The following is a 13072-nucleotide window of genomic DNA, read 5'->3' on the forward strand; positions in this document are numbered from 1 at the left end:
TCCCACATGTAAAAGAAAGCAACGCTCCTTCCCTCGCTCCCAGTGCCCTGCAAACATCAAAAGATTGGTTCTGCTCCTCTCTTTCATGCTTACTACAAAAAAAGGGAGGTTTGCAAATGCAGTTTTTATGGGACCAGGGATTCCCTCCCATTCAAATCAGAAATGCAGCCTATAACTCAACGATAGGTGTGCGCTTAAAAGCGGCTCAGGTCACTATTCAGCAAAAGAGACGAGTGTGATATTACCAAACAGCCTAAGCTCATAAACATCTTTAAAAATGGTCTTTTGGGGCTGGGTGTGCAGCCAAAACCTGTCTTCCTGGGACACAAAAGGGTGAAAGCTCTGCTTCTCATTGCAGAGGGTTTCTGGCCAGGTTAACTCATGTGCATTGCCTCCTGCTCCTGCATTCAGCTTCTCCCTCTCCCTCACCCCCCTTCGAGCTGATCTCGACATCTTGCCAATCGTACCGTGTCTACTCCGGAGTTGGGGGCACGAGGAGTTTCAGCTCTTGCTCTGTGGTGATGCCGCGAAGCACGAAGAGACACAGTGTCAGCACCATCTTGTGCCGGGGAGGTGGTGGTGTGGGGTACCCTGTGCTGGGACACTTCAGCAGCAGAAACGTTGGTGGCAACGCAGGCTGGAAGCCCAAACCAGTGATCAGAGGCTGTCACCTCCTGCGATATGGCCACAGCCCCTCAAGCATAGGGTTGGGCTACGGAGGTGCTGGCTTTGGCTGCAGGATCGGTGGAGCCTCGGAGGTCTGCACACCCATCGCCAAGGTCGCAGTCAATGAGCGTCTGCTCCGGCTGCTCAAGCTGGAGATGGACCCAAACCTTCAGTCTGTGAAGTACCAGGAAAAGGAGCAGAGCAAGACCCTCAACAACAAATTTGCATTTTTTATTGACAAGGTGAGAGACGCCCGGCTCAACGGGCACTGCAGGCGCAGAGCCATAACAATCTGCCGTACGGCACATCCGACACAAGGAATGCGTTTGCCAAACTGCTTACTAGCAACTGCAGTCAAAACTCGCAGCCTGACTTTGCAGTAAGGACTGCTTGGGTTTTAGGAGGAGCACATTTTGCACCACCTTAGACTAAAAAAGAGTCTTCAGTGGAGGCAAGAAGGTATTTTCATGCTCTAAGAGTGGCGTAAAGCAGTCTTATTGCAAATGACAGTCAAGCTTTGCTGTTACACGCAGAGAAGCTGATTCTAATGCCCCATTTTTATACGCTTGAACCCTAACTTCTGTTGAATTACCTCTGACTTACCCCACTCTACTCCAGTGCCGAGTCTAACTCGGTGCTTTTTGCACAGTAACAACCAATACATTTTTCTGAAGAACCTTCTTAAGAGAAGATGCTGTTCGACAGATTTTAAATGCACGCCCTCTCCATTCACCTGATACTATCCTGAATAACTCACAGATTTTCTCCCTCAATTTGCCAACTCTGGGACTATAATTGTTCATTTCTGTGTCACCGGTATAACAAATCACTACGCTTTGACTGCTTTACTACTGGGTATCAAGTCCTGTTCTTGGAGGGACAGAACGAGGTGCTGGAGACCAAATGGAGATTTCTATAGGAACAAAAGTGTTACAGAAGCAACATCAAGCCAATGTCTGCAACTTATATTGGCAACTTGAAGAGGCAGCTGCATGTTCTGGAAAGCAACAGAGCCAAGCTGGAAACAGAACGGAGCATCATGCAGAGTATCATGGAAGATTACAAGAAAAACTAAGTTTTAAAAAAAGATAAAAGCTCCAAAACTAGGGCTAGAACTGATCTTATCTAATTTTTGGACAGCAAAGGCTGCACAAGATGCAAGATCTCCTCCAGATGTACATGTGTATGACTTGCATCAGCAGTTGGTTTCCATGCTGAGCTTGAGCATCTGGAGGTGGTAGAGGAATATTACAGTCATATTCTTGCTTAAGCTGAATCACGAGGAGCAAAGTGATCTTTTTTCTTCTCCTTGCAGGTATGAAGAGGAAACCAATTGGCAAACATGTGCAGAGAATGAATTTGTTACGCTGAAAAAGCTAAGAGCATTTCAAACCAACTCAAACACTTATTCCAGGCTTTTAGTATGAACAGCAGCCAACATTGCTGGAAAGACAGGGCGAGACTGCCTCTCTCTCTCCAGAGACTCTAGAGGGACCTAAAGTCCAACTTTTGGGAAGATTTAATTAAAAGAGTTGAATCCCACCTTAAGCGAGTCAGTTTTAGCTGAGCTTGTTCATTTGGGATGTTTGTATACCCCAACTGGTGGAAACCTTTCCTTCTTTTCTCTGTGTCTGGTCATTTTTTGTCTTCTGCCCAAGAGGATAAGAGAGTGAAACAATTTAATAGCATGTCCATTTTGGACACCTCTGTTATTGTGCAAATGGACAACAGCTGAAGCCTGAATATGGATGACATCATCACTGATGTCAAAGCTCAATAAGATGACATTGCCAAAAGAAGCCGGGCTGATACAGAGTCCTGGTACTACAGCAAGGTGAGTCGTGATGGATGCTCACAGAAGTAGCTATGCCCCACTTCTGCTACGGGCTCTGCTTCTTCAGACTTCCTAATTTGGGTTGAATAGGCTTTTTAAAGGTCTGCTTTCTTAGCCACCTGCTGTGTTCTCCCTTCGTGTGATACATCCTCAGTTAATGTCTTCACACACAGAGCTGCTACTGTGTAAATGAGTCATTCGTGTGCCCCGGTGACAAAGGTTTTTTGCCTTAAACCTCAAGATCCGGGACCACGGCCCCAGAATCACATAGAAGGTTTAATTACTGACTCATCTCCTCACTCTGGTATTTATTTTCATTGCGTTTTCTCTCTCCTCTATATAAGGAACTGAGAGAAACCACGGGCAAACACGACGACAGCTTGCGTAACACAAAGAATGAAATTGTGGAGTTGAATCGAGTGACTCAGAGACTGACTGGAGAACGTGAAAACACCAAAGCCCAGGTAAGAATGACTCAGGGGCAAGAATGCCAGTCGCAATTCCCTGGTTGTGGCTTTTTAAAACTCCTCCACTAGAGCAAAGGACCAATAAAGGCAGTTTTGATGAAATACATGTCAGCTGCTCAACTCTATGACTCGCCTGTAATCCAGAGTACAGAGAAAAATGGTCTATTACGACTAATAACTACCGTCAGTAGAGACCTGCAGTGAGAAGACAACACATACACCAAAGTCTCAGCAAGGCAGAAAGAGTTGTTCTAGAGTTAGAGGTTTACCTATAGAGTCTGAAAATATAACAAAGTGCAGGTGGATGAATACGCGGACAGGCAGATTCAAGAGCTCTGAACTATTCAAAGCACATGCAAATAAGTGGCAGCAATGAAAATCTCCTACCTGCAGAGATGCAAACTGGAAGGAGCCATTGCTGAAGCTGAGGAGCACCGGGAAGTGGTTGTCGAGGATGCAAAGTGCAACCTCTCCGAGCTAGAGGTATCCCTGCAGAAAGCAAAGCGGGACATGGCCCGTGAGTACCAGGAGCTCATGAACGTCAAGCTGGCCCTGGACATTGAGATCGTGACCTACAGGAAGCTGCTGGAGGGGGAAGAGAGCAGGTGGGTGCTGGTACAACCCTGCAGGATGCTTGCAAGGAAGGAATAGTAACACATCTAACCCACAACCACCTTTGACAGTCTGCCTGATGAACCATCACCTCTGTAATTGCAGTAAATCCCACTGAGACCTGATGTCCTAGGCTGTGACACCTTTCAAAGCACTTTCCAGTGTTTATGGACCCAAATGTCTTACAAAGTCAAAAGCTGCTAATGCACTCAGGCACTTAGGTCTTCCCCCAAATGGAAGACCTTGCATGAACAAAGATTATGTCTTTAAACCAAAAAACCAACAAACAAACCCAAACTCAAATCAAGGCTGAGGCCATCTCTCATTAGAGTCCCCAAGGAGATCCAGTGGCTTTGGGAAAACGTGGAGCGCAGAGCTGGTCCATGGGAACAGGGAGTGGTGCAAGGAGATCAGATCACATCTCGCCCACCAGGCTCCTCCCGTGTCCATCACTCAGTGAACAACATACCCCTGGACCTAATCCCCTAAAACGAAGGTGAAAAGGGGGAGGGAAACTCCCTGGGGGCTGAAAATCACTGTGGTACGACAGATCTGCTAAAAACGGCTACAGCCAGACTGCGTGAATGCAGCGGGGATGTGAGAGATCACGAGAACAGGAACAAAACCAGGGGAATTTTCCTGCTCTGAAACCTGTGGTAGGCTGGAAGAGGAGGAATCCTCCCATCAAAAAGTTTTCCTGAAACAAAACCTTTTTTTTTTTTAAATTGAGATTTTTTTTTCCATTAAAAAAAAAAAAGTAGCACCAAAATTTCTCACTCCCAACATGCTCAACCCGATTTGAACTATTTGGCTTAATTGAGCTAGTTCACAACATTTGGGGGTTTTTGGGGTCAGTTCAATGACCAATCCAACTGTCTTTCCCTGTTGCATTTGGAGAACCTGCAGCTTTATCTACTGTCCCTTTCTCCCTTTGGGTGAGGCTCCCTGCAAGCCCAGCGTCCTGCAACCCCTGTCCTCAGATTTCTGTCCAAAACCGCCGTACAGTTGCAACTGGGGTCAGTTGTCTCATCAAAAGCAGAAAGCATTTCCTAGGATGACAATGCGGAGAGAAGAGATGCAGCCAGAGAGCCATAAAATACAACAACAGGCTGGAGCAACGTGGTCTGACACATGAGGATCGAGGACAATCACAAGATTAACTTTGGATTTTCTCATGCCGTGCTCCCCTAAGCATGCCTGTGAGCCAAAGTGTCCAAGAGCTCCCAGATCCCTACAGCAAAGCTGGTAATTTTGGCTTGTAATTGTAACCAACCACTGAACAGGGAAGAGGAAAGAAATGCAGTAAACAAAACAAAATCATTGGTTTGAAACTTCCACCCTACCCCTGCAAAACACACCGCCCTCCCACACAGCGACGCGAGCACCAACGCTATCCCTGGCCTTCCAATGATATCCCATCCCATCCCATCCCTTCCCTTCCCTTCCCTTCCCTTCCCTTCCCTTCCCTTCCCTTCCCTTCCACGCGCGTGTGAACAGCAAAGCCGGGAAGAGTCTGAGCCCTGACGCCACAATGAGGGCACCCGCCCAACGTAGGAGGTGAAGGACCAAGCCTGGCCCTGCCCCAAACCAGGTGGGAACCCAACCTTCAAGCTGAGGGATGAGGAGACGCCAGTTTTCTGAGGATTTGGTCAATAAGAGTGTCTGTAAAAGCTACTACCATGTTCCAAGCATCATTTTCAATTTCAAAACTAATCAGCAATTCCCCCAAATAAATTACCATGTTGGAAAACACTCATATCAGCAACCTGCAGAAAAATCACCTTGAGAAATAGATTTGGCCCCACAGATGTTTCCCTGGCATTAAAACACGCCGCCTTTTTATAGGCAGAACCAACAAACGTGGTCATTTACCACTAACCTGCCTGCAAGACTTTGTTCATTAATTCTCAGCAAATTCACATTTATTATTGATTGTGATTCAACCCGCTGTTTAATAAAAACTTTCTCCTTCAAAGCTCTTACTTGCAAGCTGATGTACCAGCAAAGCATAAAGATCTCCTTTGATAGAAAAGCATTTCACATTTTCAAAGTCTCAGTTCCGCTTCATCCAACCTATAAAAAGGGGAACATGCAATTTTTACCAAGTCCCCTGGAAACAATTCGCCCAGCACAACTCCCCTAATTTTTGCTGCTATTACACAAGACTTAAATACGGCCCCTCTGACTTAACAGCATTCTTCAAACCTTCATGGGGCAAATATGCTGCTGCTTTCTCTGTTGGCAAGCACAATATATGCTAAGTAGTTCACATTCTTTGCATCATAAACATTTTGTGGAAGTTTCATCCAGCCTCGCCCCGTTTTCCACGCAAATAAAAGGAAGAGGTGCTCCACCATGGTCAGAGGGAACTGCACCTTGGAATCTGCTCCCAGCACATCGCCTGCACCAATCCCTCTCCCACCAGCAACCATGTCCTACAGCATCAGCTCCGGCCACGCTGTCAGGAATTTTGGCTCTTCCTCTGTAGCTCTTCCCAGGAATCGATGTAGTTTCAGCACTTCCTCCTGTCACTGGGGTGGTGGCATGGGTTACCGTGGTTTGGGTTACTTCAGCAGCAGAAGTCTTGACGGTACGGCATGCTCCAGGCCCAGAATAGCTGTTGGAAGGTTTCCTCCTTCGAGACGTGGATATGGCTTTGGTGCAGCTGGCACAGGGTTCGGCTACAGAGGTGCTGGATTTGTCTATCGGGTTGGTGGAGTCTCCAGGCCACGCGCTATCACACCCGTCACCATCAATGAGCAACTGCTCCAACCACTCAAACTGGAACTCGATCCCAACGTGCAAACGGTGAAGCACCAAGAGAAGGAGCAGATCAAGACCCTGAACAACAGCTTTGCTTCTTTCATTGACAAGGTGAGCTGAGAACCCCTCCCCAGCTCCAGTTTGCAGGCACTAGAGTCCCAGTGAGGCGTCTAGCACGGAACGGACAAGGAATCCTTGTAAGACAACTCATTGCAGACATTGAGGGCAACTTGCATAAGGGTGCCAGTTGAGCACCAAGGTGTTTGTGAGCCACTGGGGAAGCCTCAGTGTACAGGCACGATTGCTCTGATCTTTAGGCCTCACTGCAGGGAGGCAACAAGCTAAAACTGGTTTCATCAGCCTTCCAGCTCCTTCCCATTCGTCTCCGGACATCCCCAATTTATTGCAAATCTCTCCTTTCTGGAAGTGATTAGTTTTTTGTGCATTTCCACATGGGCGGCCCAGAAGCAGCCTATGCACAAAAGCACGTTGGAGGAGGAAATGCTGCGTTCACACGTACCAAGAACAGGAACACGCGTTTCACTGCTGTTGCATGGACGCTGGCTCTCTCTTAATCCTCATCTTGGTTCCTATTTTGCTTTCTGGGATTCAGGTTCGATTGCTGGAACAACAGAACAAGGTGCTGGAGACCAAGTGGAGCTTTCTGCAGGGTCAAAAACACTTCAGGAATATCATCACCCCCATGTTAGAGGCTTCTATTGGTAACTTGAAGAAGCAGCTGGAAGTATTGAGGTACAACAGAGACAAGTTAGAAACAGAGCTGAAAGCAGCACAGCAGGTTTTGGAAACCAACAAGAAAATGTAAGTAAAAACCAGAGAAATGCGAGTGCAGGGCTCAAAATGTTGTTCAAGATTCGTAAACAGGCAGAGACCATGAACTTTTTGTGGTAGTAACTGGTTCCCGGAGAACCAGTAGGTAGATGGAGAGATCTACCATGATCTCAATACATAAAATAACGTCCCAATGTAAAGAGATGGAGGAAATGGAGGATGTCGCTCTTCCAGGTTCTCTTTCTCTCCTTCCTAATGCAGGGAAACATGGAACATTTAGAAATGTTCAGCACCTATTCGCTGTTGTAGCAGAACCGTTTTCATTTGACCTCTGCAAATTTGTAAAGACACAAAAACCCCTCTGAAAACAAAGTTGCTTTCCCATGGGCTACGAAACAAGAACAAAGCATCCCAAAACATTGTTTGGGGAAAACGAAAAAAAATCAGGAGTTTCACCTCTTGAAAGAGGACCTGTAGAAACCCAAACAAAGATGTAATTGCGCTGAACTCAAACAAAATCTTCCATTTTCCCATACAGGTACAAGGACAAATGCAGCCAGCGGACATGCACCGAGAATGAGTTTATTGCCCTGAAGAAGGTGAGCAAGGGGCCGTTTGAACTCTCCTCTCTGGGTTCAGGTCTTTGGGGTGCACGCGGTGATTTATTCCCCAAAAGCAGCACGCAAAACAAGTACAAGCAGGAGCTGGTGCTTGGGTTTGCTTGAACTCAAATCAGCAGCAACTGTAATTGGGAGCTGGCGCACGGTCACGGTACCGGCTCTGAAAGTCCCTCACCCCAAGGGTAGCCCTGAGTCCGCTCTCACTAACAAACTTCCTTCTTCTATCCCCAATGCGTCTCCAGGACGCGGACTGTTTTTTCTTAAACAAAGCAGAGCTGGAGGCCAAGGTGGAAAGCCTGAAAGAAAAGGTTGAATTCCTGAGAACGTTCTACAAAGAGGTAAGAAGCTTCCCTATTGCTCCAGCCATCATTTGCATTTCCCTGCTGGATTTTGAAGTTGCTTATCCCAAAGGACAGAGGAAGAGGGGGTAACGCAGGGCAGCGGTCATCCCCTGCGGTCAACGGTGAGACTTGGCCCGTCATCTCTGCTTGCTCATTGCAAAGGGGGACAGAGTTGCACAGCGTGGGTGACACACCAGCTCGGGGCTGGACTGGGAGCAGAGCAGGACCAGCATCTGTCTGACCAGCTCAACCCCATGTCGTCGCCAGGAAATCCACCAGCTGTGGACCCAGATCTCAGACACTTCGGTGGTGGTGCAGATGAACAATAGCCGAGATCTCGACTTGGATGGTGTCGTTGCAGATGTTAAGGCTCAGTACGAGGACACTGCCCGCAGGAGCCGGGCAGAAGCACAAGCCTGGTATGAAAACAAGGTGAGAAAGCCTGGCAGAGAGAGGGCTTGGGTGCAGTTTCTCTCTTCAGACCAACTTCAGACCCAGAGAAACACCCCCCATTTTCCTGATTTGCTCTGATTTAACTCAAAGCATGTGGTTTGGAGATATGTAATGATGTCTTTTGGGCTTTTTTAGTTTGAGGAGCTGCGAGTGAGTGCAGGCAGAAACGCTAACAGCCTGCGAGAGACAAAAACCAAGATAGCTGAGCTGACACGGATAGTCCAGAGACTGAACAGAGAAGTCAGGATTGCCAAGGACCAGGTGAGCACAGCCAGGCGAGCACAGCCAGGCCTGGTAGTTTCAGCAGCGCAGAGTGTGAATTGCTGTTCCTGCGAGCTCCCACAACTAAATTAAATGGTGCTAGAGCACCTTGCAAAGGGTGTTCACGAGCTGGGACTCTGCTGCTCCAACTAGAGCTGCATTACAGCCCAACTCACGCAGTACCTGAAGGCAGATGCGGTTACAGCATCCCATCCCCTTCGAGCAACATAAGGGAACACGGAAACTGCACGTCCAGCTCCCTCAAACACCTGCCAGAGGGGACCGCGCGTCCATCTTACTGCCGGGCTGAATGCACAGCCAGACTTTAAACTCATTAAACTTGAGGATAGCAGGAGACAGCTAAGACTGACCATGCCTTGCTCCTTGCAGTGCTGCAAGCTGGAAGCTGCGGTGGCCGATGCTGAGCAGCGTGGGGAAACAGCCGTCAAGGACACGAAGCACAAACTCTCCGAGGTGCAGGCAGCCCTGCAGCAGAGCAAGGCAGACCTCGCGCAGCAGCTCCACGAGTACCAGGAGCTCATGAAGGTCAAGCTGGGCCTGGATGTCGAGATCATCACCTTTAGGAAGCTGCTGGAAGGAGAGGAGAACAGGTGAGTGACAGACCCTGCACGAGCTACTTTACATGCACGTGCTGAAAGGAAAAAACAAGTCATCTGTGCAAGTCCTGATGCAGATCAGTTCTTCCCACCAGTCCTAACAGACCTCCACCAGTGCAAACCCACCCAAACAGCCAGTCCTACTGCCTCCAAACAGCCAGAGACAGGCCAGAGAGGGTCATGCTCACATTTGAAAATAGATTGATGATGTGCAACCTTTTCCCCTTCTCTACAGGCTCTGTACAGAAGAAGGCTTCCCCATCAACATCCGTAAGTTAGAGTCTTCACCTTCTACCAAACTCAGGCACCATCTGCCTTTTCTCCAGGGAATTCCCTGCGGCACAGCGGTGAGCTGCAACAATGGCGTTAGCAGCAGGAGCACGAGGAGCTCCCGCGTGAAGGTGGTGTCCATGACCAAGTCAGCCAGGAGCAGCGTGTAACGAGCTGTGGATAAATGGCAAGGCTGGCAACAAAGCAACATGCACGCCTTTCTGCCAACACACAACAACAGCCAGGCCAGAGCCAGATCGTGCGCACTCAGCTCCCCCAGGCTGCACACTCATTTTCCATCCATGGGGATACAAAAAGCAGAGGGCTTTTCTATGGTCAAGAGTTTTTCTATTTCTGCTAGGGAATCTAGGAGCAAGGAGAACTAAAATCCCCCTCATGACTCCCATTATGCAGTTAAAACAAGATGCCTTTGGTGTAGTTCCCTGGTCTTTCCACTCCTACAGATTCAAGGATTAAAATGAGGTGTGAGAGAGGGCACCTTCTACCTAACAGCATTTTCGTTAGAGCTTTATTATCCATCCCAGTTGTCTTAGCAGTTCCCACCCTGGATCAACCTAGTGTTATCAGCCAGCCTTTTAGATTACACATACACTCCTGGCATGAGCAGAACTCCCCCAAAATCGCCTAGCTTGCAGTTTCCCTACACGTTGCACCGATTTCATTGATTATTTCATAGATTTCAAGGGCTGTTGCTGTTTGAAGGCAGTTTGCTTATATACTTGCATTACCTGTTTTGAAACGGATCCTCCACTTTCCATTTCCTTCTGGGTTTTTAATGGCCTGGTTCATCTGTTGCCATAAACTTCATCTTAACTGAAGAGTCTGGGGGCCAGAGTCCACTGTCAGGTATGAAAGGGACCGATCCATCCACATATCTGGCCCTAGGACACAAAGCTTCTCTGCTATCTTGTTCACTGGGATCCAAACCCAACCTTAAATGCATGGGACCAGCATCAATTACCTTCCTAGTTGTCCAGTACCTAGCACACTGAACTGCTAGTGTAAGTACATTAACCCTAAGAAAAAGGGGAAGCAGGGGTTTATTTCTAATGATCTTATATTTTGTCAGCAGCTTTCATCCTCGTTTTAGTCTTGCATCTCCAATAAACTGACATAGCAACTCAGTTACCTTCATTTGACACCTTCATTTGGGGAAAGGAGGGTTAACTCTTGTCTCTGCTCCGGGATCTCAAGGCCAAAGCTTACAGGGGTCTGAAACAGGCACAGGTCAAGCCCTCCACCCGCTGGGAGCTCCTCCTTCCCAACCCAGACACTTCAACGGTCTCCCATAACCCCCAACACATCTATTCTCCGCGCACATGAGCAGCTATGCGAGGAGAGAGGTTATAATCTCTTTCCAGAGCACCACTGAGTCAAAGACACAGCGCTCTCCTTCCTCACGCCTGCACACGAGGAGCAGGATCCGTTCCACCCAACGCCGAGTGTTTATGACCCAGCTGGCTGCCAGCAAGGCACGAGAGACAGGTGCTTCCCAGGTTGGGTGTCTTCATTAGGACAGGGTGGAGCCCCAAATGATTTTTTTCCCCCAGGAAAAACAAACAAACAAAAACATTTAGAAGGCACTGACTAAGCACAGATGCTCTAGAAATTTGCATAAAGCTAACTGAAACTTTTTATTACGATCATTGATTGCTAAACGCCCTTAAAACCATCACTGATTGCCTTGAGTTGCCTGGGAACTCCTCAAAGCCAGATACTGGGACCTATGGGATGGTTTTACACCGCCTTGTCCTTCCTCTCCTCCTGGCACCAGACCAGGTCCCGCTCAGCTCACTGCGGTGGCCCCCCAAGCCAAGCAGACCCAGCCCACGCTACAGACCTCTTCCCAGGCTGCAGCTGCTCCAGTGCAGAAGCACAAAGTCCCACCATCTCCAGCAAGAGGCTGGAGGACCTCTTTTCCTCTCTACTGTATGGCGTGATGCCCTTTATAACCTCATCAAGCCAATTAGGCTTCCCATCAAGCTAATTAGGCTTCCCAGAATAGGAGTCATCTCCTCCCCATCTTGCTCCTCCCTGCCCAGTGGGAGCTGGGGACTCAGCTCAGTCCATACTGGTTTTGTGCCATTTAATTCCTTTTAAACACAGGATGAAAATCTCAATCAACCTCAGAGCAGGGTTTTGTCCTTGGCAGTTACTGAAAAACTGATGGAAACTGAAGCAAACGCAGCTTTAACACTAGGGAACTGAAGAAAGCTCCCCAGCATTTGCAGCCTTCTTCCCAGGCCTGCCTGCATCCGAGTCCTCACCCTTCCTCTGCCTCAGTTTCCCTATGAAGAACAGAACTTACCTTCATCGTAAAACCCTCCGACCTCTGCAGGCAGATCACGTTGCCAATGACCTCGGTTCTGTTATTACAGTAACGTGGGTAACTTCGCATCCCAGCGTTTGCAGCCGGTGGTACGGCAGTGCCGCACGGGTAGGTGGACGGAGCAAAGCGATTGCATCCTGCAACGCAGCCCAGAAGGAAACACCGGGGCTGGTCCTGCAGGAGCACAGCATTCAGCTGGGGCACTTAACTGCAGAGAGAAAATCAGACCAGCTCACAAGGAGGGGAGAAATACAGAGGCCAAGAACAAGCAGAGATGGCAGAAACACTCAAAGAAGCATTCCTTAAAGTATTAGGAAAAAACCTTATAAAGTATACTTAGATAAGTATTATAAAGTATACATAATTATTGTGCATTTTACTCGGCAGAGAGTAAGAGGCAGAAGCTGAAGCGCTCTGAGCCCTGGCCCCAAAAGCATGAACAGAATAGTGTCCCTGAGGTGTCACCAGATGGGTCAAAGACCTTGCCCATTTGAGGAAGAATTGTCCTCTGCCACTGTCTTCGCTCTCTACTGGGCTCCATCTTTCCCTCAACTCATGTCTGCAAAGCTAAACGACCTCCAGCTTTCCCTAAATTCTTTGAGCCCGAATTCATGGCTCCTCCATGAACCACAGCAGCTTGCCAGGTCACCCCGATGTCCAGACCAGGCACGTTCCTGGCCCCGCACCAACGTTCTTTGTCCGCGTGTGATTTTATCCACATTTCAGATGCTTGTTATTCTTCTTAGTCACTGCTGCAGAACAGGGAGGCCAAAAAATACTGCTTTGTGGATCGTTTGATGGCTTTTTCTACCTCTTAATACCTCTGAGACCTGCTTGCTCCCATCATCATCCTTTTTTGCCTCTATTCTCTCCAGTGACATCCTGCCCACCAGCACGGGAAGCTCACTTGCTGTTCAGACAAGCAGTGGGAGGCAAAGTCTGGCACCCAGGAGACTCAGCCCACGTGGCGAGAGCCGGGCGATGGCTCTGCCTGCTGGAGAGCTCAGTCTGGCAGCGGTAGCGCTC

The 13072-nt window shown here is 48.4% G+C and overlaps 2 protein-coding genes across 2 annotated transcripts; both read left to right on the forward strand.

Annotated features, from left to right (window-relative positions):
* The first annotated feature begins 521 nt into the window (after positions 1-521).
* Positions 522-3697, forward strand: LOC129197969 (keratin, type II cuticular Hb4-like). The gene is given in 8 exon segments (XM_054806809.1): positions 522-913; positions 1534-1737; positions 1982-2048; positions 2156-2222; positions 2325-2500; positions 2845-2964; positions 3361-3572; positions 3685-3697. Coding segments are annotated over 8 exon segments (1251 nt in total).
* Positions 3698-5990: 2293 nt separating this feature from the next.
* On the forward strand, positions 5991-9424 carry LOC129198098 (keratin, type II cuticular Hb4-like). Its single transcript, XM_054807149.1, has 7 exons — positions 5991-6453; positions 6956-7164; positions 7673-7733; positions 7997-8092; positions 8363-8527; positions 8684-8809; positions 9200-9424. Exons 1-7 carry the CDS (start codon positions 6010-6012, stop codon positions 9422-9424), a joined length of 1326 nt encoding a protein of 441 aa, XP_054663124.1. The 5' UTR covers positions 5991-6009.
* The last annotated feature ends 3648 nt before the right edge of the window (positions 9425-13072 follow it).

This window comes from Grus americana, chromosome 31, assembly GCF_028858705.1.
Source record: "Grus americana isolate bGruAme1 chromosome 31, bGruAme1.mat, whole genome shotgun sequence".
NCBI lineage: Eukaryota > Metazoa > Chordata > Aves > Gruiformes > Gruidae > Grus > Grus americana.